Below are 26,510 nucleotides of genomic sequence, written 5' to 3'. Positions count from 1 at the left end.
ACTTAAACATCCGAAATGCTTCCCAGCTTGGCACTGATTTTATTTTTTCTACTCTCCGCAGTTCACCAACCTTGACAATTTTGTCTCTTTTTCCTCCCAGGGCTAATCCTCAGTTCTGAACCATCCTCTGATGCCCTTGCTTTCATCTTCACTGGATCCTCTTATCCTTAACCGGTGAGCCAACTCCTAGACTTCCACAGTTCACAGAGATTCAGTCATCAAAGAAGTATTTTCTTAGGGCCTGAAGAAAAAACATAATGGGAAATACAGCACAAACTGCTTGCCTTGTTATATCTTTTTTTTTCCCCCTTTTGCCTTAGTAATATTAAAACCTGAAATAATCAGATCTGGACTTACTCATATGCACTTACAGCAAAAACCAAAATTACAATAACCTGTCAGTGTCACCTTAGACCTCCTTAGAATGTTTTTGATAAATGCTTTGTCCCCAAAGACAACTTTAAGCAAGTGACTAATAGACCCAAGAGATGTTTTAATTCAAAATAATGGCCGTCTCAAAGGAAAGCCCTAATCTCGGTACAAGATCACTGAAAAGCTTAGCTGCAAAACAGAATAATGGATACAAGATCAACAAAGAGGCAAGGCTCTTAGCCATAACCATGCCATTTACAATCATAAACAGATGTGAGCATTCTCCATGTATTTTTTAAATTTTCACAAAGTCCTCAGTTAAATAAACCCTGCCTATATTATCATCTCAGACATATACATGGACTTGGTGGAACTTACAAAGTATTTCAGACTCTTGTACCCAAAGTAGGCAAAGAGATACAAAAATCTAGCCTTAACTGTTAGCTTCCCAGGCCCATCTGGCTTCATTTGGGAATTAGAGCAAACATTTAAGGGAGAAGTAATACCAATTCTTCACAAAAAATTCCAAAAAATGAAAGAAGAGAAAATGCTTCCCAACTCACTCTATGAGGCCAGTATTACCAAAACAAAGTAGACATCACAAGAGAAGAAAACTACAGACAAGTGTTTTAAGAATATAGATTCAGGGCTTCCCTGGTGGCGCAGTGGTTGGGAGTCCGCCTGCCGATGAAGGGGACACGGGATCGTGCCCCGGTCTGGGAGAATCCCACGTGCCGCGGAGTGGCTGGGCCCATGAGCCATGGCCGCTGGGCCTGCGCGTCCGGAGTCTGTGCTCCGCGGAGGGAGAGGCCACGGCAGTGGGAGGTCCGCGTACCGCAAAAAGAAAAGAATACAGATTCAAAAAAAATCCTCAACAAAATATAAGCATATGAACTTTGCAAACATATAAAAACGATTATACACCATGGTCCGGTAGGATTTATACCAAGGATGCAAAGTTGGTTTAACATGTAAAAAGAAATCAATGCAACACACCGTATTAATAGTATAAAGGACAAAAGCCATATGATCATTGCAATAGACACAGAGCATTTGACAAAATTCAACAACATGCTTGTTAAAAACACTCAACAAACTAGGAAGAGAAGGGAACTTCCTCAATCCGATAAAGGACATCCACAAAAAACTCAGAGCTAGTATCATATTTAATGATGAAAACCTAAAAGTTTTCCTTTGAAGATCAAAACAAGACAAGGATGTCTGCTCTCACCACTTCTATTCAACACTGTAATGGAGGTTCCAGCCAGGACAATAAGACAATAAAAGGAAATAACAGGCATCCAGATTGGAAAGAAAGAAGTAAATCTGTCTCTAACAACAAAAGCTATCCCCTTGTATAAAGAAAATCTTAAGCAATCCATACAAAAAAAAAAATCTATTAGAACTAATAATTGAATTTAACAAGTTTTCAGGGTATGAGATCAGCATACAAAAATCGATTACATTTCTGTGCACTAATAATGAACAAATCAAAATAAATTAGGGGAAATTATTTATAATAGCAACAAAAATAATGAAAATGCTTAGAAATAAATATAACAGAAGTCCAAGATTTGTACAATAAAACCTGCAAAACATTGTTGAAAGAACTTGTAATAAATGGACATTCCATGTTCATGGATGGAAAGCCAAAATATTATTAAGATGGCAATACTCCCCAGATGATCTACACAATGATTCAACACAGACTCCATCAAAATTCTATCAGACTTTTGTGAAGAAATTGGTAAGCTGATCATAAAATTTATATGAAAAGGCAAGCGACCCAGACTAGCCAAAACAATCTTAAAGAAAGAACAACGTTAGAGAGCTCACATTAGCAATTTCAAAACTTACTGAACAGCAACAGTAATCAAGACAGTGTGGTATTGGCATAAGGACAGACACAAAGGTCAATGGAATATAATCGAGAGTCCATAAACAAACCCTCACATTTATGGTCAGTTAAATTTTGACAAAGGTGCAAATAGGAAAGAATAGGTTTTTAACAAATGATACTGAAAAACTTCGTATCCACACACAAAAGAATAAAGTCGGACTCCTTCCGTACACCATACACAAAAATTATCTCAAAATGGATCACAGGCTCATAGAACTAAATATAAGAGCTAAAACTATAAAACTCTCTGAAGAAAATGTAGGCATAGATCTTTGTGGCCTTGAACTGGACAATGGTTTCTTTAGATATGGCACCAAAAGCACAAGTGGCAAAAAAAAGGAGATAATTTGGACTACAGCAAAATTTCAAACTCTTGTCATGTAGTTGATACCATCAATAAAGTGAAAAGATGACCAACATAATGGGAGAAAATATTTGCCAAACATATAAGGGACTGGTATCCAGAATGCTATAAAAAGAACCTTTACAACTTGACAATAAAAGGGCAACCCAAGTAAACAATGGGCAAAGGATATGAATAGACAGTTCTCCAAAGAAGATATACAACTGGGCAACAGGCACGTGAAAAGACTCTGTACGTGATTAGTGATTAGGGAAATGCAAATTACAGCCTCAGTGAGGTACCACTTCACACCCAGTAAAATGGGTACGATTCACACCATAATAGGTGTTGGTGAGGATATGAATATATTAGAACCCTTACCCATTGCTAGTGGGATATTAAAATGCTGCTGTCCCTTTGGAAAACAGTTTGGCAGCTCCTCAAATGTTAAAATCGGAGCTACCATATGACTCAGAAATTACAGTCCTAAGTACATACCCCAAAAAACTGACACCCTACATGCACAAAATCTCATACATGACTACATACAGCAACATTATGCTTAATAGCCAAAAAGTAGAAACAAATGTCCATCAATTGGTAATTGGAGAAGTCAATACGGTATATCTGTACAATGGAATATTACTCAGTGTTAAAGAGGAAAGTAGTTCTGACACGTTACAGTGCTACAGGGATGAACCTTGAAAACATTGTAACGTTATGCTCAGTGAAATAAGCCAGACACAGAGAGATAAATACTGTATGATCTCACCTATAGGTAGGATCTAAAAAAGTCAAACTCATAGAAGCAGAGGGTAGAATGGGGATTGCCAGGGGCTAGGGGGAGGGGCAAATGAGAAGGTGAAGGTCAAAGGGTACAAAGTTTCAGTTCCACAAAATTAATTTCTGGAGATCTACTCCACAGCATAGTGCCTACAGCTAACAACAGTCTATTGTACGCTTAAAATTTTCCAAGAGGGTAGCTCTTATGCTAAGTATTCTTACCACACATACAAAAAATGGTAACAACAGTAATAATAAAGGAAGCAGGAGGACACATTGGGAGGAGATGGATATCTCTATGGCCTTGATTCTGGTGATGGTTTCATGGATGGGTACTTATCCCCAAACTCACAGAGCTGTAGACATTAAATCTCTACAGCTTTTTCCATGTCAACCATATCTCAATAAAATGGTCTTTAAAAAGTGTGGTCCTACTAACGTATGCAGCTCACACCACCTGCAACACATCACATAGGCTCAGCAGTACCCTACGTGGTCCCTACTGATGAGATGACTCCCCTGACCAGTCCCCTGGATGTCACAGCAGCGCCACACTGGCTGAATATTCCTAAGCACATTCTGTCGATGCCTGTACTTATTACAGACCAATAACAGCAACAGCAACAATAAAATCCACGGGTCAGCATTACTGGTCCCTGTAAGTGCCAAACTACTATCCCAGTTGTCTAGAACGTCATTTCTATTTATTCATCTTTTATTGTTCTAAAGTCTGTATTGAATTTGTTACAATATTGCTTCTGTTTTCTGTTTCGGTTTTTTGGCCGCGAGGCATGTGGGATCTTAGCTCCCCAACCAGGGATCGAGCACGCACACCCTGCATTGGAAGTCGAAGTCTTAACCAATGGACCGCCAGGGAAGTCCCTAGAATGTCATTTTTAAATGCAAGTATCCCAAGCAGTATACACAGTAAGTCTCCCAGAAATGGAGCTCGTCACTAATAAATTGTCACACCCTTAAAATCTGCAGCAAATGATATGCCAGTGGGTACCGTGACAGTGATTTCAAAATGAATAATCCCTTATTCTACACTTCCTACCTCTCCTTATGTTCTCTGACAGTCGGGGTACCTTCCATGAAAAAGCTTACCTGGGCAATTAAAACTAGATTCAGAAAGGTTATCAAGACATTGATGGAGTGAGGTTGTATTTAGAAACATTTTTCTTGTCTCCTGAGATTCTGTTTTAAACAGTGCTTACTTACCACCTTCGTACCAGAAAATATACCATTATTCCCAAAGTAACTTTGTACGAGAGGATTTATTCGATTTACCTGCTTGAATGGCTTGTCTTATTTAGTACTTTGAATATGCATTTTTCCCCTACGTCTGGGTGCTCAAATGTCTAAATGGGTTTACACACAAGAAATAGGTAATAGCATTCATATGGGAACGGATACACGTGTGTCAGTACAAAGTACAATTTGATGCACCGCATCACGTTCGTGTGCCAGTGCTTTCAAATAAATATCAGTGTTGATCGTGAAGCAAAAGGGAACACATCTGATAATACCTCACCTCAGCTTGAATTAAAAAACGCTTGTATCTTTTCATAAGGAAAATCAACGGCTCCACATGGAACTGTTAGAAAGTCCTAAGATTCTGGCAGCATTGTTTTAGTTTAGACAGTTCCATTTTATCGCCCAAGGGGAAATGCATCGTCAGCAAGGGTTTTGCCAGGATCTGGCGCACGTTGCCCTTGGAAGACTATGCAGAGAAGAGAATAAAAGAGAGCAAATATTGGTTTCTGTTACGTAAACAAGTCATGCTCTTCTGTTCTCCAAGTTGAACTAATGGGAAAGTGGACAGTTCTTAGCATGAACCGGGCCCCTGGGGTTAGACATGTTCTAATTTCAAATTGATCATGCCTGATAAATATATTTTGTTAATATGAACCACACTGAATAAAGGCATTTCAGTAATTACCACATCACAGATAGATCTTTCTCTGTTCTGTACAGTTTCTGCAACCTTACGGGGAGACAAAGCCAAGTATGTACTATAAGTAAGAAATGAAAGGAAGCAAACCACGTCTATTTTATCAGATTACCCCAAATAAACCATTTATCATAAGGATTACATGGACCAAGTTCAAGACCTACTTCATATCTAGAATAACACTATATTAATAACTGCATGCTGAAAATGAGTGTGAACACAATTCAGTAATATGTCATGTGAATAAATTATTTTTATAAAACCTTACCATGGGCTCCTTAAGTACTAAAATAGCAAACCTTTTATTTTTCACTGATTTAGACTACTTATATGTTACACTGTTCAATGTAAAATGGAATTTACACTTTACAGATGTTAGCTAAAAATAAAACCATACAGTAACAACTTTCATTTACATTTTCTAAAGTCATTTCTCTAAACATGTTCATCTAAAATGAGCAAATAAAAGCAGTTAAACATCAAGGATACATAACTCAAAAGATTCATCTCAGATGTAAAATTCTGCTTTAGCTATCCAAATTTAGATGAACGAAAACAAATTCAGTGTTGTCTGAAACAAGTGCAGAGCATATATAAAGAGCATAAAATTTCCATAGCACACTTAATTTTCAAACACCATTTTACTAGAATACCCGAGGTAAATATTTAAAATCACATTCATCATGTCTATATAATTGAAAATGCAGTTGCCTACCAGAAATGCTATCCTGACAAATTTGGCTTGAGCGTATTCCTGTGTGCAACGGAATCAATTTCACACGTACTCACCTCCCTGTCTCTGGGAGGTGGTCCATTCATTGGTTTGACGTTGCCATGGCAACTGCAACATGGTAACAGGCCAGCCAAGCTCTGCTGTTCCAACCCCAGTAGAGAGTGAACTGCTTCCTGCAAACAGCACTGCCGCGCCTTTCTAGAAAGATGGGTCTTTTACACTCACTCTTAGCCTGATATTTTAATACCAACTAGTGGTAATTCAGCACTAGGAAAGCAGATTTAAGGTTAATTCTTTTTGCTACAGAGTACATTTCGGTGCCTGTCTAAAATCTTCTAAAAGCCCTAATGAAAAGAACATGAGCTAACTTGTATTATCATTGTGACAGGTGTGAGAGGGTCTGTAGTTTACCTGAACAATGTTTCAGTCACTAGCATTCAGCTTGAATCACAAGTCACAATATTAAACTTTCAGATAAAAGGCAGTTTTCTAAAATGATGGTGGTACCGCTCCTTGTTTTTCTTACAGAATCTTCCCGGTATACGTGTTTTGTATTAGTTTCCTAGGGCTACGGGAGCAAAGTGCCACAAACTGGGTGGTTCGAAACAGAACACAATTCTCTCACAGTTCTGGAGGCCGGAAGTCCAGACTCAAGGCGTCGGCAGGGCAGTATACTAGCGGAGAATCTCTTCCATGCCTTCCTCAGCTCCTGGGGGCAACCACCAATCCTTGCTCATCCTGGGTTTGCAGCTGCCACTACCCCATTCTCTGCCTCTGTCTCCCCAAGGCTGTCTTCCTCTGTGTCTGTGTCTGTGTCTCTTACAAAGGCGGGTCACGTTAGGGATGCTCTAGCTACTTACTTCTTCAAACACTCTACTTCCAAATAAGGTCACATTCAGAGAGGTACGGGGATTGGATTTCAATGTAGCTTGGGGGGGGGCACAATTCAACCCCCCACGGTGCTATTGAGGGAACGTTTATGCAAAGTGAAGAAGAATCAAATGTCTCATCAGCTCCCTGCTTCATCCGCCCGTGTGGACAGGCGGCACAGGACTCAACTGTGCTCTCACCAATACAGGAACAAGTGAGAAAATGATTTAGCCCATGCCAAGGGACGGAGGTGACACCTGCCTCGGATTCTGCTTCATCCTCTGGCACATTGCTGCGCTCCAGGGCATCATCCTGACTCTTTGAAGCAGGTTCCCACCCACGTGGGAGCTCTCCCGTGGGGGGGGGGGGGGGCAGAGGGAGGAACCGGCTCTGCCAGCTGGTGCTGGGAAAACTCCCTGAGGGCAGAGCATCTACAATCCAGCCTGGAAGCTGGGTGGGCGGTGGCTTTGGCAGGACAACAAAGAATGCCGCCCCCCTTCACTGCCCTCAGACACACATTTCCTCTGCAAACACCCCACGGAGCAGAGCCCTCCACTCTGCGATTCTCTCCAATTCTCTCCACAGCTGCTAATTTTCTTCGAGAAGACCCTGTTGAGGGGCCCTCCCTCAGGATATCAGGCAGCCGTCAGCAGCTTTGCCTCTGATTCACAGTGGGGGCTCAGGAAGCAGGACCAAGGATGCTCACGCCCATGGGACGTCCTCTCCCAAAGGCAGAGGGCAGAAGACCAGAGACTTTTCCAAAAGCAAAATTCAGTGGGAGCCTGGAACTCAGCAGGAATTGCCAAAGCCAATTTGACCTCAATATAAAACTGGCGAACTTGGTACAATGAACACCTTGAATAGAAAAGGAGGGAACCCACTGGTTTATGACACCTGCCATCATTATCTTTGCTAGGAGAATAATTTAAGCTCTCTTTGTGGAAAACTGAAATCACAGTATTATTATTCTGTTTATTTTACTGCAGCAAGGCTCTTAACATTTGGAATCCTTCTTTAAGAAAAATGAAAATAATGAGACTTTAATAAAAGATGGCCTTAATTATTCTCAGGGGATACTTGATGCTAGTTGCTAGATTCAATCCAATTATCATGTAGCCCTACTAAGTGATAACATGCGTGTATGTGTGTGTATCTCTCATCTGCCCATCTACTTATCTATCTATATATTTATATATGGATATACAATTTCAGACATGCTTTTAATCATTATTTAGCAATCAAGTTAAATGAGAGGAAATGCATGTGTAGTACTCAAGTTTTTACTGGCATAATCCCTCTTGCCTTTATAAAGAGATTGCTGAGTGAGGAAGCATTTCAACTCTTTCTCCTGAATAATTTATTTACATATTTTCACCCATTGTACTTATATAATAGAAAACTTCTCCTCTAAGGTTTTAGAGTAAACAGACCATTTCCCACTTTGAGGACAGAAATCAACGGCTAATGTAGATTGGAGAAGCTAGTGGAATCTGGGAAATATTAAAATCCTCCCCCAAGTAGACAATAATGAGAACATGACTAAACTTGGATAAGATGGCAAAATTAATCAGTCAGAGTAGGGAGTCAACACCGTAAAGGTAGCAACTCAAGGCAAAAGAATGGAAGAAAATTCTGTGACAGGTATTTATAGAAAAGATTGGGAGATAAGCAGGTACCTCAGATTTTTGCTTTAGTTAAAGAAAAGCAAAACAAAAAGCCCCAGGGGAAGAAGCGAAGAAAAAAAAAAATCAGAGTAACATGACAGGGCAGGATCACAGAAGTCAGATTACAAGCACTTCAGGAAGGAAAAGTATCGCCAGAGCGTTGTACAATTTCTATAATTGTCGGCAAGTGAAGACAGCACTGATCTTGACTCACGAACAGAGTATAAAATAAAAGGAGACTATTTGCCACCAAACGAAGAGACCCTCCAAGGAGCTTCAAGGCACGTGAAGGAAACCGAAGCTACAGTGAGAGAGCACAGCTGCTCTGGGACCCTGGAGGACAGGTATCATCTCCTTCCTCGGGCACTAGAGTCGTCGGCCGCAGATGACATGGGGGAGCCAGGGGAGGGCAGAAGCGCGGTGGCACCTTCCACGGGGCAGCTGAGCGGACTGTGCCGTGAATGCACGTGAGACACCTCTTGGGATTTCTTAAACTGTTGGGGGAAATCACAGTCTTGAAGTGGAACCAGAATATTTGCAACCGGGAGTGGGAGGAAAGTACAGAAAGACCGTTAGTTATCCACCCCACACCTCATATTTCCACCCCGGGAATAACTCAGCCTGGCGTAACTCAGAATACCAACAGATACAAGGCAACATCACTGCCCAAGGCTGTTCCAGTGTAACGTGAGAGAACGAAGCGGTAAGCATGAAGTTACAGTAAACTGTGATTAAATACTACAGCAGGCGAAGAGAAAGGAAGCATTATCTCCCGGACTTTTGGTCCGCAATGGAGCCTCACGGAAGCTTCTGAAGGGAGGAGAAGCAAGATCAGGCCTTGAAGGGCGAATGAAAATTAGCCTGGAAAATGGAAGGCAGCTAGATACGACAGGAGGGAGGAGCGAGGGCGTGGAGACACATCATCGTGCGAGGCTGGAATGGTGTAGTATTGGAGTCCATGCATTTGAGAATGAGTTCAATGCTGCTAGAAGGACAAGACACACAAACACATTGGACAAACTCATAAAAAGTATTCAGTGGGGCTTCCCTGGTGGCCCAGTGGTTGAGAATCTGCCTGCTAATGCAGGGGACACGGGTTCGAGCCCTGGTCCGGGAAGATCTCACATGCCACGGAGCAACTAGGTCCGTGAGCCACAACTACTGAGCCTGCGCGTCTGGAGCCTGTGCTCCGCAACGGGAGAGGCCGCGATAGTGAGAGGCCCGCGCACCGCGATGAAGAGTGGCCCCCGCTCGCCGCAACTAGTGAAAGCCCTCGCACAGAAACGAAGACCCAACACAGCAAAAATAAATTAATTAATTAATTAATTTAAAAAAAAAAAAAGCCAAGCATTTGAAGCCCTTTAAAAAAAAAAGTGTTCAATGTAAACTGTAGGTAAGCTGGTATTTTGAGAGATAGAGGCAACATGCAGGGGATATGTTAACGTGTAAAGAGGAAAGTGCAACACAGGCAGAACCCAGGAAAGTGTTAGCGAGACGTGCCAAAGACAGACGGAATAAATAAAAACCAGTGTCCACAAACAGGAGTACTGCATATAGATAGTAACAATGGCAGAGGTACACCGTGATCTTGTCCCTTCCGGGCTGACAGCTCTGGCCCCCCGAAGGTGGCCACCCACCAGTGTCACCGAGTATGCTCCCCTTCCGGCCCCAGTGTGCTCTAGACCCTAGAAAAGCAGTGATAGCCCACGTCTGACAGCAGGCTGATGAGCAAGCCACACCTGTGGCCAGGTGAACCTGTTCTCCAAAACCGGAAGCCTGTGGCATCAGCCCAGGGCACCTTGTATCCATGGGCTTAGCCTTCAATTCAGGTGCATAACCACATCATCATCATCCTCTGTGTCCCAGGGCTCAAGTAGTACGTACGGTCCTCTGGCTGCCCACACACTATCCTATCCACATTAACACACTCATCTCTTCCCCCCCGCTCTTGCTGTGTGTTTTAAATTAAGTTAGTGACATTTTAATTTGGAGTGTCAGCTTTTATGCCCTGCAATCTCTGGGATGGCCTGGCTAGCAGTGCATTTGGAAGCTACCCTTGCATCAGGTTTACTCCCCAAACAATAGTATCCATGAGGAAACCACAGTGTGCTTAGACTAGTAGATGTTAGCTGGGAAGTCTAGAGATAAGTTGAGAAAAATAGACAGGGATCAATTCATAAAGCTTAAGGGTGAAGAATTTGTCCCCTAGGCTATGAAAAAACATGGGGAGATTTCACAGAGCAAAAATAGGATGCTGTGTAAGATACTTCTGGAATAACTATAGAGAATGAAATGGAAGGGAAGCAGACTCAAGGTAGAAGGGACAGTTAAGATGGCACTGCACAATTGCAGCGGGAAGTCAAGAAGGCTAAGTGACAGTCTTAACTGTAGGACTGATGACAAGAAAACAGACTCAAGAGATGGCAAGTGAGCAGGACCAGGTGATGAGAGAACTGAGAAGGAGGCATCAGAGTTACAGCCAGGCAGGGCTAGAATAAAGAAGCAGGAGTAGATTTGGGGGGTCAGGGGCTACCTGATGAGTTCAGTCTCAGACCCCGGGAGCTGGCCACAGGACAGAGTCTACTAGACTCTTGGGTGGATGGGTCTGAAACTTAGGAGAAAGACTTGGGCTGAAGAGGAGATACGGAAGTTACCTGGTATAGTTGCAAGATGAAACCAAGGGAACAGATGCAATTATCCAAGAGGATTGTGGAGTGTGAAAACAGAATAAAGAACAGATGGCTTTTTAGAACCCCAATATTTAAGAAAAGTATGGATAAAAATAAGCGTGTGAAGGGAAAGAAAGGAGGAGCTGCTCTATCACAGGTGACAATGTGATTTTGGTATTTATATAAAAGGCAAGGAAGAAGTTTCCATAAAAAGGCGCAAGGCACAATGCCAAGTGCTAAAGTGTGGACATCCTGACGTCGTATTTATCAAATGTGTAAAATATTAGGTTCATTTTTAGCCATGCGTTATGGCTGTGGATACAGTATTTCTCTTTAAGACACATTCTCAAAAAGCAAGTTACTCTGCTGGCAAAGAAGAAAAGAGAAAAATAATGGGGTGGTTTTCTCCCAAATGCAATAATTCATTTTCAAAGCGTTAGCAGGGGTTCAATAAATGTTTTTTAATTGAAAAAGCAAATTTAGAAGGGAACGATAGCTCTGGTAAGCAGAATAAAATAAAGACAAATGATGATCGTTACTTTCCTCTTTCAATTTAGTTTATTTCTATTACATATCCACTGACATTATAACTTAAATAAATCTCTAAGTGCTACAAATGATTCAATATTATTTGCCTTAGTTAAAAATCATGACAACATAAATGGCAGATCTAACAAAAGCTTGGCTTTTCTATTTTACATTTTGTTTGTACTCTAGGCAGGTGAGAGGAAAACTCTTTTCATACTTTCGTTAAAGAACTCAAAACTCCACATTCAGGTCCAAGGTGTTAAGTCTAAGTAAAGTGTCAGCATCAGCTGGAGGATAATTTTCGGACATCGCTCGAGCGTACGTGCTCTGTGTCTTTGCCCACAGGTTATATTTGAGTTAAAAGCTCAAAGGCACAGTGGAGCTGGACTAACAGGCAACTGCAAAGACTTTTGTTCTTTCCAAGACTCTTGTGCACAGCTGCCAACAGGCTGACGCCACTGGAAGAGGCACCCCTAGCATCTCTGTCAAACAGCAGACGGGGGAGGCATGGTGTCGCCAGTGGCTGAACCGTCCCTGAGGTTGCCTGTCTCTCCCCACGGCTCACATGCTCCACTGCTTGCCCATCGGCAGTGTAGGCCGGGGCTGCACAAAGACAGTGACACGGTCTGCCAGCCAACTGGCCCCATCAGAGAGATGGACACGAAACAGAGCTGGATTCAGTTCCAATCTCATGGGAGACCGTCAAAGACAGAAATCCAAAGTCTCTTGCCCAGGGAGGGACCAGAGAGTCTGCACCAAAGTTCCTGCAAGCAATGTGGGCTCAGGGTTGTTTCTCCTGCTTCACATCATTTCCAGAACTAGCTTTTACTTCAAGTCAGATTTCTTAATTTTTGTTTTTAAATGAAGACTCTAGATTTTTAGAGCAGCTTTATTTATTTGTTTGTTTGTTTGTTTGTTTATTTTTGGCTGCACCCTGTGACTTGTGGGATCCTAGTTCCCTGACCAGGGATCGAACCCAGGGCCTCAGCAGTGAAAACGCAGAGTCCTACCCACTGGACCGCCAGGGAGTTCCCACAGAGCAGCTTTAGGTTCACAGTAAATGTGAGGGGGGGCTACAGAGATCACCCATGACCCCACTGCTCTCACAATGCATAGCACCTCCTCGTTATCAGCACTGTCCACCGGAGGGGGGCATTTGTCACAATGGATGAACCTGTGCTGATACATCATCATCACCCTAAGTCCATAGTTGACGTTACAGTTCACTCTTGGTGTTATACGTTCTATGGGTTTGGACAAATGCGTAATGATGTTTATCCATGCTTATCCACCACTATAGTTTCACACAGAGTATTTTCACTGGCCTAAAAATTCTCCTTGATCTGCCTATTCGTACCCACCCCCAACTCTTAGCAACCACGGAACTTTTTACTGTCTCCATAGTTTGGCCTTTCCTAGACTGTCATATAATTGAAATCATGCAGTACGTGACCTTTCCAAATTGGCTTCTTTCACTTAATAACATGCATTCAAGGTTCCTCCATGTCTTTTCATGAATTGGTAGCTCATTTCTTTTTAGAGCTAAATAATATTCCATGATCTGGATGGACCACAGTTTATTTCTCCACTTAGCTACTAAAGGACATCTTGGTGGCTTTCAAGTTTTGGTGATTATAAGGCTACTGTAAATATCTATACGCAGGTTTTTGTGTGGACATAAGTGTTTAACTTCTTTGGGACACCAAGGAGGGCAACTGCTGGATCGTATGGCAAGAGGATGTTTAGTTTTGTAATAAATTGCTAAACTGTCTCCAGAAGTGGCTGCACCTTTCTGCATTCCCACCAGCAGTGAAGGAGAGTTCCTGTTGCTCCACGTCCTAAAGTTTTTTAATCTTTAATCACTTTGTTATGTCTCCTAGTGTAGTGGAAGGGTTTTTTTGTCATTTTAATATTATTTCCATTATTTCAATATTCTGGAAGTCTCCAGTCTCAGATACCTACCAGCATCAGTCTTCTTTCTCTGTTCCTCACTCACACCACCCCACTAATATCTTCTTCTTTCTATCCCCTAAGCAAGGACTGACCTCCTCTTATGCACTTGATATGAAATCTAATATGTCCATCATAAGCTCCATGTCATCATTCATTTACTTCCACATCAAATATTTACAAACTCTCTCCTCTATATATTTTGTATTGGTTTCTCACTGTTACTGTAACAAAATATTACAAATTTAATGATGCAAAACAACACAAACTTATTATTTTATAGTTCTGTAGTTCAGAAGGCCAAAGTGGCTTTTACTGGGAAAAACTCCAGGTGTCAGTAGTGCTGTGGTCACTCTGGAGGACACAGAGGAAAGTCTGTTCCCTTGCCTCTTCCAGCTTCTAGAGGCTGCCTGCATTTTTTTTTTTTTTTTTTTTTTTTTTGCAGTACGTGGGCCTCTCACTGCTGTGGCCTCTCCCGTTGCGGAGCACAGGCTCCGGACGCGCAGGCTCAGCGGCCACGGCTCACGGGCCCAGCCGCTCCGCGGCATGTGGGATCTTCCCGGACCGGGGCACGAACCCGCGTCCCCTGCATCGGCAGGCGGACTCTCAACCACTGCGCCACCAGGGAAGTCCTGCCTGCATTTTTTGATTTCTGGGCCTTCTTCCATCTCCAAAGCCAGCAGTGTGGTATCTTCTAATCTCTCTCTCTCTGACACTGCTGCCTTCCTCTTATAAGGACCTTCAGGATTACATTGGGATAATCTAAAATAATCTGCCCAGCTCAAAATTCTTCATTTAGTCATTTATGCCAAGTCCCTTTGCCATGTAAGGTAACATATTCACAGGTTCTGGGGATTTGAATGTGGAAATCTTTGGAGGAGCACTGTTCTGCAATCTCACAGCCGAAACACTCCTCAAACTCCTGTCCTCGGGAATAGTGCCCTCCAGCTTCGTGACCACCTAGAAGGGTGGGATAGGGAGGGTGGGAGGGAGACGCAAGAGGGAGGAGACATGGGGACATATGTATATGTATAGTTGATTCACTTTGTTATACAGCAGCAACTAACACACCACTGTAAAGCAATTATACTCCAATGAAGATGTTAAAAAAGAAAAAAAAGAATACTGCCCTCCAGTTGGAAGATATTGCTGTGATATATATAGATATACCAATATATCATACTTGATTGGTTTTTTTCAGAATCATGAAAGTGAAGCATATAATTAAAGTTGAAAAGGGGGGATGCCAGAGTAGTCAGATCTTTCTGGGTAATGGGGTGAATGACAGATTTCCAGTGGACGAACAGTAATCAACTGCATAAAGTAATCAACTGTATAAGGGACAGTGGGTGCACCCCAATGTTCACAGCAGCATTATTCACAACAGCCAAGACATGGAAGCAACCTAAATGTCCATGGGCAGGTGAACGGATAAAGAAGATGTGATATATATGTGTGTATATATATACATATATATATATATATATAATGGAATATTACTCTGCCATAAAGAAAATGAAATAATACCATTTGCAGCAACATGGATGGACCTAGAGATTGTCATATTCAGTGAAATAAGTCAGACAGAGAAGGACAAATATCATATGATATCTTATGGTATCTTATTCCACTTATATGTGGAATCTAAAAAAAATGATACAAATGAATTTATTTACAAAACAGAAACAGATTCATAGACATAGAAAAAAAACGTATGGTTACCAAAGGAGAAAAGTGGGGGGAGGGATAAATTAGGAGCTTGGAATTAACAGATACACACTACTGTGTATAAAAGAGCTAAACAACAGGAACCTACTATATAGCACAGGGAACTATATTCAATACCTTGTAATAACCTATAATAGAAAAGAATCTGAAAGAACAGATATATATATATATATATTCATATATATATATATATATATATGAACCACTTTGCTGTATACCTGAAACTAACACAACACTGTCAATCAACTGTACTGCAATTTAAAAAAAAAAGGATTGGGGTGAGGAATGAGCGGAGGGTTGAACAGTTTGTAGGGAGAAACTAGACGCAGCCCACCTTTGATGGTGAGGAGAGAAGCTAGTGGGAAGGCTGGGCAGTGCCTAAATGCTGTCTCTTCTCATTGCATATTAAAAAGGCAGTGATTTCATTTTTAGGAAATGGAGAGAATGATTTGTCTTTAAAGCAGGTGACTGTGACAGCTAAGCGGTGGGTGGATTTGAAAACTAGAGACTAGGGAACTGCTGTGTCTGGGTACAAGACAGAGTCTTGACATAGAAGCTGGACAGTGGGGATAAACTAAAGAGAAAATATTCATGCATATTTTGCTGTCAGGTTGCCAAGGCTAAGTAAGGGTCTACCAGGGGACAAACGGGCTCTCAGGAGAAGTGAAGGAATGGAGGATAAATTACTCGTGGAAGCTTCTTTGATGATATCAGACAGAAGTCCAGTAGAATGAGGACAGAGCTGGTAATAAAGAATTACAGACATCGATCACTGATGAAAAAGGTACTTCGTGAAAGTTCCCTGACCTGCTGCCTTCTGTTCCGAAGGGCTAAACACACGAGCCTCCTTGGACCCTCGGCTTCCATTTCCGTAGTTTCATTCACACCAAGTACAATCCGTTCCCACTCTGAGTCCTCTTCCTGGATGCCAACCTAAGACTCGAGTTTCATGAAAACTTGCCAGGCTCATTCGTTTGAGGTTAAGTTCAAACTTTGCTTAGTCTCTCCGTGCTTTCCCACCTACGCTATAGCTGCACCTCCTCTATGTCCGGACAACTCTTGCTTCAAAAGTCATATAATGGACAAATTCACCCATGGTGTGACCCACATATTTATCATAATTTACTGCCTTTTGAGAATTAAAATGCTTCACACATCTGCCTCTTTTATCACAGAATAAGCCCCAGCAATTCTTCATTGAGTGCATTTAGTGCAGAGAGAATTAAACGGGGTTCTGAGAATAAAAAGAGACACAAGAAATACATGGTTTTGAGTCAATACATAATACTCAAAAATTAATTTACAAGGTTTTCAGAGGCTGAAAACCCCACTAATTTCATAAGTAATAAAATGACTGCATTCAGTTAAATTATTAAGCTACAGCTACTACAGAGCATAAGAAACTTATGGATCTGGGTTTTGTTTGGTTTTGTTGTTTTAGACAATACATCCTGACCTACTGGGTTACTGTGAGAATTAAATGAGATAATATTACAAGGATTGTGTGACCCCTAGTAAGCTCTTAATATAGGCCAGTTTTTCTCTGTCTTGTGCATGCAGAAAATTCACTGGATCTAGACAGAAAAGGCAAATACCTTCTAAGGCCAGAAGGGATGAATGATTAGGAAAAGAATCCTGGTGAAGGGTCAAAGGAGAGTAGAGCCTGTGGCTTTGGGAGCTTGTATGCAGGAAGGCCCGGGCCTGTGAGGAGTGGGGAGTCCTGGCGCAGGAAGCCAGGCAAAACCTCAGGGTTCCTGTGGGCAGCACCCAACTGAAAAGAGACTTATTAGAACTTGTTCAGGGAGGAACAAAGATGTCTGCTAAATTCTCCATGAGTCCCCAGTCTGCAATTTCTGCTCTAGAACTTATTTGCTCAGGGACAATTATAATAAACTTAAATATAAATAAAGACCAATCATGAAAACATCTAAGACCTTGTGTGAAAGCAGAGATGTGTTTGGGAGGAGAACGGTTCGGGAAAGGGAAGAAGCTTGCCTATCTTTCATTTATTCAAGTGTGTTTTGATATAAGCTATAAGGATATACTGTACAATAAGGGGAATATAGCCAATATTTTATAACTATAAATGGAGTGTAAACTTTAAAAATTGTGAATCACTATATTGTACACCTGTAACATATAATACTGTACAGACACTATACTTCAATTAGTTAATTAGTTAATTAAGTAATGTATATTTTCAGTGTTTATTATGTGCCCCGTACCATTAATGGCACTGGAGATCCAACAGTGAACAAAACTAACAAATTCTCTCCTCAGCACATAATTTTTTTATGGAAACAGATGATAAACAAATGTACTATGCTCCATTGTTTTTGGAAAAAAAAGGTTTCACAAAGGTGTGAACGAGTATGTGTACATACCCATAACAATACATCACCAAAATCTGTGAGGAAAGTTGCAACACACTCCCGACAGACATAAAAGTAAACTTGAACTAGTGGAAGTGTACACCATTGTTTCAGGAATTTTAGTATTGTAAATCCTCTATAACACTGAAATAGCATTTTAAAAAGCATAAAATTATAGGCTGACTTATATACTATAAATTACATAAGATAAAATACTATTATACTAAAGATTATATTACGTAAAATATAATTGACCATGAGTTATCTTATGCCTCAAAATATAAATAAAGAAACTTTTCAGGCTGAGGTCTTCCAGGCCAAGAGAAATGATTTTTTTTGGCGTGCTAAATGTTTTTAAGGTAAGCAGATGAGCTAAAATTCATAATTAAAATAAGTAATATTTAATTTCTTGTTAATATCTATAGAACTCTTGGTTGATTTGATCCCAGAAACACATATCAGAATTCACTAATAGGCAATATTAGTTTCTCAAAACAGCTCTGACTTTCCCAGCAAGGCTGGAAATTTGCGTGAGGAGAATATAAAATCTGACCAAACAAAAACCAGCTGACAGCAAATAAATTGGAACCAGTAAGTAATCATCATACCTTATCATTTAATCTTTGCAAGAAAGAAGACAGATATTCTGAGCCATTCCTAGCCAACAAAAGCAAGCATTTAAAACCTGATTTCTATTATAGGGTGTACTTGGCGTTGGAAGTACTGTTGTGATGTATCAATCAATGATTCTGATTGATTACCTCTTTACCATTCTCCCCCAAATGAAATGAATCATTGTTGATACAGTCCCTGTATGTAAGTGTGTGCACCCACACACACACTCATACACACACAAGCTCACACACACAGCGACACCAGGTACACACATCTCCAACAGAAACTGGCATCACTTGTGGAAGTAACAAGGATATAATTTAGTCTTTTAAAAGTTTCTAATGAGGGCTTCCCTGGTGGCGCAGTGGTTGAGGGTCCGCCTGCCAATGCAGGGGACACGGGTTCGTGCCCCGGCCCGGGAAGATCCCACATGCCGCGGAGCAGCTAGGCCCGTGAGCCACAACTGCTGAGCCTGCGCGTCCGGAGCCTGTGCTCCGCAACAAGAGAGGCCGCGATAGTGACAGGCCCACGCACCGAGATGAAGAGTGGCCCCCACTCGCCGCAGCTGGAGAAAGCCCTCGCACAGAAACGAAGACGCAACACAGCCATAAATAAATAAATAAAATTTTTAAAATATATATCACCTATAATTTAAAAAAAAAGTTTCTAATGAAAAAAGGTAGATTTTCAAAATTGTAGTTACCTACAATTTTTAAATGAGATTGTGCTAGGGAATGAAAATAAAGTGTAATCATTGCATAAAAAGTATAACCAAAGTTCTTATTTGGTAAGAAAGACATGTGTAGCTCTTTATAGACATAAGCTTACTACAGACATTAAATACCATCCTTCTGCACCTTAGTCTCTCAACCACATTCTGTTTATTTAGTATTTCTTGTGTCAGGCATGAAACCATATTAGGAATGGTAGGAACAAGTTATATGTAAATATTCAATAACTTTTCTTTCCTACAAAACGTACTTTTTTGTATAGAATGGAATCTCTTTTCTGATAATTCCCTTTTCTTTCTTTTTCATCTTACAAGAGTATTTTAACACACCAGTGATGGCCAAGGCAAAGAACAGAGAGGAGTACACTAAGTTGGTGAATCTCCAAGTTCTATATGAAATTAAACTGCAGTTGGCCTGATGCCACCAGAGCTTCCTCCCAAAAAATGGAGAACAGGACCTTGGTAACTGAGCACCAGGAGAAATGCATGCATTGGAATTCCTTGACCATTTTATTTTACTAATCTATACTAGTGCAACTAGTTACAATAATTAATGAATTCACAAGAAACTCTACTTGCTAATTTTGAATCTGAAAGACTGAAGTGGGCAGCCAGAGTGAGGGTATTTATTAAGATCCCCATCACCATCATCCCCGTCATCATCCCCGTCGTCATCATCACCACTGCCACTGCCTTAATTATCAACACCACCATGCCATCACTGACATCATAATCACCATCTTTATCATTACCATCTTCCTATGTTGCAGCAGCAGGGACACTTGTAAACTTATTTTTATCCTTTGAATATATCATTTTCCCTCAAAACAAGCTTGCAAAAAAAAAAACACCAAGATTTCTTTTTAAAAGACTACCTTGTATATTTCAAATATGAAGACAACTTGGGCTCAGATCAGTGAAGACATTTAGGGACCTGCCCAACACCTTCTATTTGAAAGTAATGAATCAGTTTTTAACCTAGACTTTTTGATGACTCAGCGCTCCTTCCTCAAAACCACACTCTCAGAAAGTATAAATGAAGTGGTATCTGAAACTAGAAGGGATGGTGACAAGCTCAAAGAATGATCCACGTTAGAAATAGAGGATAGGAACTGCCCTCGTGACTCAGTCTGCACACTGGAGAGGTCCACTCGTTTAAATTCTATTAGCCAAAGCCCTGCTCATCCAGCCCTGAATGACCTGACCCACCTTGGCATTTGTATGGCAACTCTTGGACAACCAATGCCTAATGGTGTCATGGTGCACCTTTTATGCGTCCGTTTACCAATTTTATTGTAAGCTCTTGGATGACAGATACTGTATGTGTATGTTCTGAGTCTTCCTAACTGCTGTAGTGCATTGTGTTGCTCTTGGGAATAACCTAATAAAGATCCAATGAGTCACTGACTGAATATCCAAAGAGGTGTGTAACTCTTCCCAACTCCGTGTTCAGTGACATCATAGCAGTAGCTTGAAACTAGCCATGGTAGGACTATGCGTACCTCAGAAGCTGGGAAATGCTATTAGTGTCCCCTCTCCCCCCAGAAAGAGCCAATTGTTAAGCATTATGGACACTGCTGCTTGTAGACACAGGTGAGTTGACAGTGGCCTTCTGTTCAACAGTCCTGAATTTTGTTCTGAGCCCTGACATATGAGTGCTAAGGGATTCTGAACCAGCTCTTATATCTGCTCTCTGCCTTTATTCTGGACGAGGATATGGTTACCAGTTACCAACCTCACGTGAATTCTCTTGAGTGATTGGAAAATCAGTTTTGAAATGGGTACCACAAACACAAAAGTCTATCATTTTGATTATACTGAAAAATACAAACGAGATGAGAAGTGGAAACACAAGTCCCCACCTCCATCGAGGGGTCTGTATTGTACTGGTGTTTTAATGGGAGAAACACAGACTCTGACATCTTGTACCATTAAGCTCTGTGGGTCTCAGATATCAGTCAAATGCTCTGGCAGTGAGGATTATCTCTGCTAAGCATTCAGAAAGCAAATGAGGGAAGTAAACATTTAGCACTGGTAAGTGCCCACAAGCTTTATAATAAGCTACATTTGGGACCGTGCGTGTGTGTGTGTGTGTGTGTGTGTGTGTGTGTGTGTGTGTGACAGAGAGAGAGAGAGAGAGAGAGAGAGAGAGAGAGAGAGATCTAAGATAAATCTATTCTCCAGAGATATTACACTACCAATTTATACACTTTACAAGGTCTTCTTGATGTTGTTTTAATACGCTAAAACTAAATGCCCTTTAGAAAAGCCTATTTTGAGAACAGTCCCCCCCAAAAGGGAAGTTGCAGTTTTCTTAAAACGAGACACCAGAATAGAAGATGGACAGCCGCCCGCTGGGAACCAGGTGCTCCAGATGCAGCCCAAAGGGCTTCTGGCCAGCAGTGACCTCTGCCTCCCCTAGAACTGTCATCCAAATGCCACTACTCCAGGCCGCGTCTAGGCGACCCCTGACCTCACTTTTGTCTGTACCCCCATTTTCACACACAGAACACAGAGCAATGGGGGCACAGCACAGCTAGAAGGAAATCGTATCACGATGGTCAAGGGCCCAATCTCAACATCACGGCAGCCTTCTCCGTCAGTGACTAGGGCATATACTGAAAGATTATTATGTGGCAGACACTGTCCACAGATTTTCACATGGGGTCCCCAGGAAACTGTGAGGTAGATGCCTCTATTTCACAAAAACTAAGATGGCCAAGCACAGGGAAGGAGGCAAAACCGGAACCCAGACTCGGTCCTGACCCCACGTGTCAAGGTCTTACTTGCTGCCAGGTACTGGCCCAAGGTGGACACCAAACTCTGTTCCTGTTCCACTGCTGCTTTATCTAAAATATGACCCAGCAAGTCCTTGTATTCTCATCTAATAGCTAAGGTTTAAGATGACTGGAAAATTTCTGAAGACTTGTGCCCAAAGGAAGACCCACTGAGGGTAAGAACTCACTTCTGCATGCTTCCTGCAATAAATTCGATCACAAATTGGAATTTTAATTTAAACATATTAATACACACAAGTGCCTACAAACCATTGAAACCTGATATTGTATAGCATGGGTTGTAAAAACAACCAAAAACTAAGGAAGGTATCATTCTCTTTTGTGATAAAAAGCATTAACCGACAGCAAACAATGTGCCTGGTACCTTTACTTTGGTCAAAGAAGAGAATCTGGGATTCTATTTTGCTCAAATAAGATCTTATTTTATAAAGGTATATTAACCTTAGAATATGCTGAAACTGTTTACTGGGTATTTTTATGCATTTTACAATCACAATAAACATAGATTATGATAATTAAACCTTAAACACTTGAAAACTTCTCTTTCTTCAAACAAACCTTTCTGAGGAATCATTCTTTATTTTATTCTTTTAATAATGAATTTGCTTATCTTTACCAAATATTCATTTGATGTTTCCTATAAAGAGAAGCTTGTGATATTTGATACTGAAAAATGCTTTTTATTAAAACAAGTAAGCATGATATTTTAGGATGAAATCAAACATCTGATTTCTGGGGTAGAAGACAAAACAATGTTTTATCTGTCCACAACCATCTTTACGATACGTGTTAATGTATCGTAAAGAAAACACCACATCTGTTACATAAAACCTTAACTGAACAATTAATGGCTTATTTAAAAATTAATAAAGACATAAAATCCAGATGAACTTCATAATTTCCCCCAATTCACACATTTACTCCAGTCATAGAAAACTCTTTCTCAAGATATTATTAAATTTTTTGATATTATTTAAAAATAATCTGAAATAATCAATTTTCTCTTTAATACTATGATGGGAAATATTCCTATATCTTGTCAAAATATCAGTAGTAACATTTATATAAACTTCACTCTGTTTACTACTTTCTGGGAATTTGTAGATAAGGTTTTAAAATGAAGACTTATCCCAAGGATATATATGTAACCCATCTCAGGGAATATTACAGGATTTCAGGCACTGAAGAAAGTCACGGAACCCAAAACCCCAATAACTTTCTTATTAAGAAATAAATATTAATTGTTGAATCTAGAGTATCAGAAGATTTATTATACTATTAACTCTATTTTAATGTTTGTTGGAATTTTTTTCATGATAAAATGCTGAAAAGGAAGATGAAAGAAAATGTTGAATCCATGACCTTTAAAGCATAAAATAAAAAGTATGGAACAAAATAGCCTAGTAGCTAAATTGATTATCTATGGAATATTACAATGCATAAAAAATGCATTCTTTGTAGAATACTGTGTATATGCCTGTATTCATTTTAATATTGACACAAATATATATGTAAATATGTATAATGAATCAATATACACAGCATAGATCTTTAAAGTCACTTAAAGGACCTGTGTGAATCTTTACTTCAGTTTCCCAATTTTGATTGGAATTATCCTGTGGAAAACAGCCAGTGGTAAGGAGTCATCTGAGGGTGCTGAGGAATTTCCAGTTACAAGCATTCAATAATGCCAATTCTCCTTTGGAAATCCTGTGGTCTTCTTGGCAAGTAAAGTCCCAGCTGATCTCAAATGAAAAAAACATACCCTCTATCTCCGTATGTGTCTCACCTAAAATTTCTCCTAATCTTCAAATTTCCACTTACCATGTGTATTTTGAATAATACAAATAAGCGTTACCATTTTTAACTTGTGGAAGATTAACATTTTGCTATAATTTTGTTATACAGAACTTTCTCCTCCTTGGCTAACTGACTTGGAGGCTACTTTCTTACAATAGTTCTGCTTCTGGAACAACACAAAGCTTTATATACTTCTGATCCAACTAAGCCATTTCATTTTACTTTCTAAGAGCAGCTCTTTGGAAACAGACTCTTTACAACTTTCCTGTTAAGATGAATATAGAAATAGGTGAAGAAACGGGAATGGTATACTCCTAACTAAAGAAGTTTTACTGCAACACAAAAATTATTATATGTCTCTTTTACGTGAGTGGCAAAAAAAAAAAAAGCTCCAATTCCCTAGCCTTTAATAGAACTGAGGTTTGAACATAACTGTTTATAGACTCATACAAATTATAAATAATTTCTTTCTTGTGGGGAGGAGCTGTCAGTTATAATATAGACTACAGTCTGTCAAGGTGTTTCTTGGTCATGCCGAGCTCATTTCTTTTGGATGACATCTTCAAGCACCATTGTTAGTAAAGTAAAGGCTTCTTCCAAATGGTCAAGAGGAAAGTTTTCCAATATGCTCATTTTACACAAGAGTTACTGTTATTTAATTGTTCTTCAAAATACTGGCTTTGCCACAGAGTAAAATCCACAGAAACAGGCAATCCAAATTTACATTGCAAATCCCTTGGCATTTCTGCCATTTATGTTGACCATTACATGACTGTGAATACATGAAGACAGCATCAAATATTTTCCCACCTGTGTCCTTTATTACAGTCTCGTTTATGTAGAATCTAATTCAAGAGTTGTATCAGAAAAGGGATGAAGCTAGTCCTATACATACAGAAAACAAGCTGATCATTGTTCCTAAACTTTTGAATCTTTTTCTTAAGAAGTTTCTGTTGATGATATATACTTCCCCTGTCACAGTGCTATTAATCTGAATTTTAGTGATAAACACTGGCTGCATCTTCTTGGCATGGAGCTATCATCTTACAATGACACAAATGATCTAATCCTCTTTTTCCAGCCCTGCACCTCCTTGAAAATTATTCAAGTGTAAGGCAAAAAAAAGCAAGGAGAATACTTGTGTATTTCCTCCCCCTACCTGGCCAGTGACAAAAGACAAAATAAAATATTGATCTACTCTTTGGACTGAGCCTGCTGAGGTCTGCAACCATCTCCTTAGCCATGGACAGAGCAAAACCCAGAATTGATTATCACTCACTTCTGGATCTGAGCTTCATGGATCTTCAGCGGCTGACTAGTTAATTAAATATGGTACCAGAATCGCAGATTAGAACTTTCTTTTTAAGCAGGCCATTAATAAACCCATTTTTCAATGTAAGAAACGTCTGCACGTAACCACCATAATACTCCTCCTTAACCACAGCATTTCATTCACTATTTGATGGATCAGAAGTTATTTGACCCGCGGGGAGACAGATCATCAATTCTCAGTTCCTTGTCCTGGTTTCCTGGATAAACCATGATGCTTAATATGCATTTTAGTTCATTCATCGTTCATTTGCTCAAGGGATACAATTGCCGGCTCACTCAGAACTGAGAACTGAAAGAAGGATCCAAGCAGATTGCTGTTTGACCAACACCAGGGAAATGTGGGTCTGTTCTCCTTTGCCGTGTGCGTCGGTGAGGACTTAGCCTATAAAAGAGCTTGCTCTTCTGCAAAACAGTTAATGAATATTATTTGTCTGTGCATCATTTAAATTACTAACGTCAAGAAGGATATTTTCTTAGAAAGAGAGTCTTCGGCAAACACTGATGAAATCCATTTCTCTTAACTGAAGTACAGAATGCGGAATACTGCAAAGCCATTTTTCTGATAAATGACACCTCAGCATAGTGTATAATACTTTTTAATCTGGTCATGTAGCAGGAAAGCTGTAGGTGATATACGTAGGCTGGGAAAATACCAGCGTGAAGACAGAGGGGCACAGAGGGGCATGAGCCAGGACTTGATGGCATGTCCTTTCCAGTTGAAAGAACTGAAAAAACGAACATTTAAAACTAATGTCCATTCTTGTTGGAATTTAGATCAAATATTCTTACAGACACCAGGGACCACATCCAAGTTTGGGACTGGCTCCTGGGATGGCTCAAAAACCAGCTTTATACTGAAGTGTCATGTGAGACCTTCTTATTCCTTCCACAGAGAGATTTTGAGTGTTCTAGCCACTGTGCTCAGCTCTAGGGATAAAAGGATAAGTAAGAGGGAGCACCTATCCTTTCACACCTTTGATGGAGCTGGACAGAGGCAAGTGCACCAACAGGAATCAAGCCTAACAGGACCTCGCCAATTCGTAGACCCAGAGTGATAGGATCCCATGGAAAATGTCACCCTTACTGTCCTCTAGCTCCTGACACTTGCTTCCCTTTGAGGCCTTCCTTGAGGACCTATCCCTACGTGCTGTGTCCCCTTGATCACCCCAATGGTCACTCGCCCACCCACTGAATTCCAGCTCTGTCTGCCTCCACCCCACAACTACACCTACCACCAATGACATTTCTCATGCCAGCCACCAGGAAGGAATTAATTGTCAAAGTAAAGGATTCCGCTCACTTCTCACCAAGGATGATTTGCCAATTTTAACACTGATCTTTCTTCCCACAACACTATACTTTCCTGGTT

The 26,510-nt window shown here is 40.5% G+C and overlaps 1 protein-coding gene across 6 annotated transcripts in view; it reads right to left on the bottom strand.

Annotated features, from left to right (window-relative positions):
• The window catches only part of MYO16 (myosin XVI), a 530,294-nt gene that overhangs the window by 477,333 nt on the left and 26,451 nt on the right, over nucleotides 1-26,510 (bottom strand). For 2 of the 6 annotated variants that reach the window (XM_059995821.1, XM_059995820.1), the window contains exon 2: nucleotides 71-241. The exons of 2 other annotated variants lie outside the window; for them this stretch is intronic. In XM_059995821.1, coding sequence (XP_059851804.1) covers nucleotides 71-146 — 76 coding nt within the window. In that variant the 5' untranslated portion in view covers nucleotides 147-241. Of the gene's footprint in view, nucleotides 1-70; nucleotides 422-26,510 lie in introns of those variants that run through there. 2 more of the 6 variants (XM_059995822.1, XM_059995827.1) reach the window with 2 other exon arrangements.

The sequence above is a fragment of the Delphinus delphis genome, chromosome 18 (assembly GCF_949987515.2).
Source record: "Delphinus delphis chromosome 18, mDelDel1.2, whole genome shotgun sequence".
Lineage (NCBI taxonomy): Eukaryota > Metazoa > Chordata > Mammalia > Artiodactyla > Delphinidae > Delphinus > Delphinus delphis.
The sequence above is the reverse complement of the archived record's forward strand: the minus strand, read 5'-3'. Positions and strand labels throughout refer to the sequence as shown.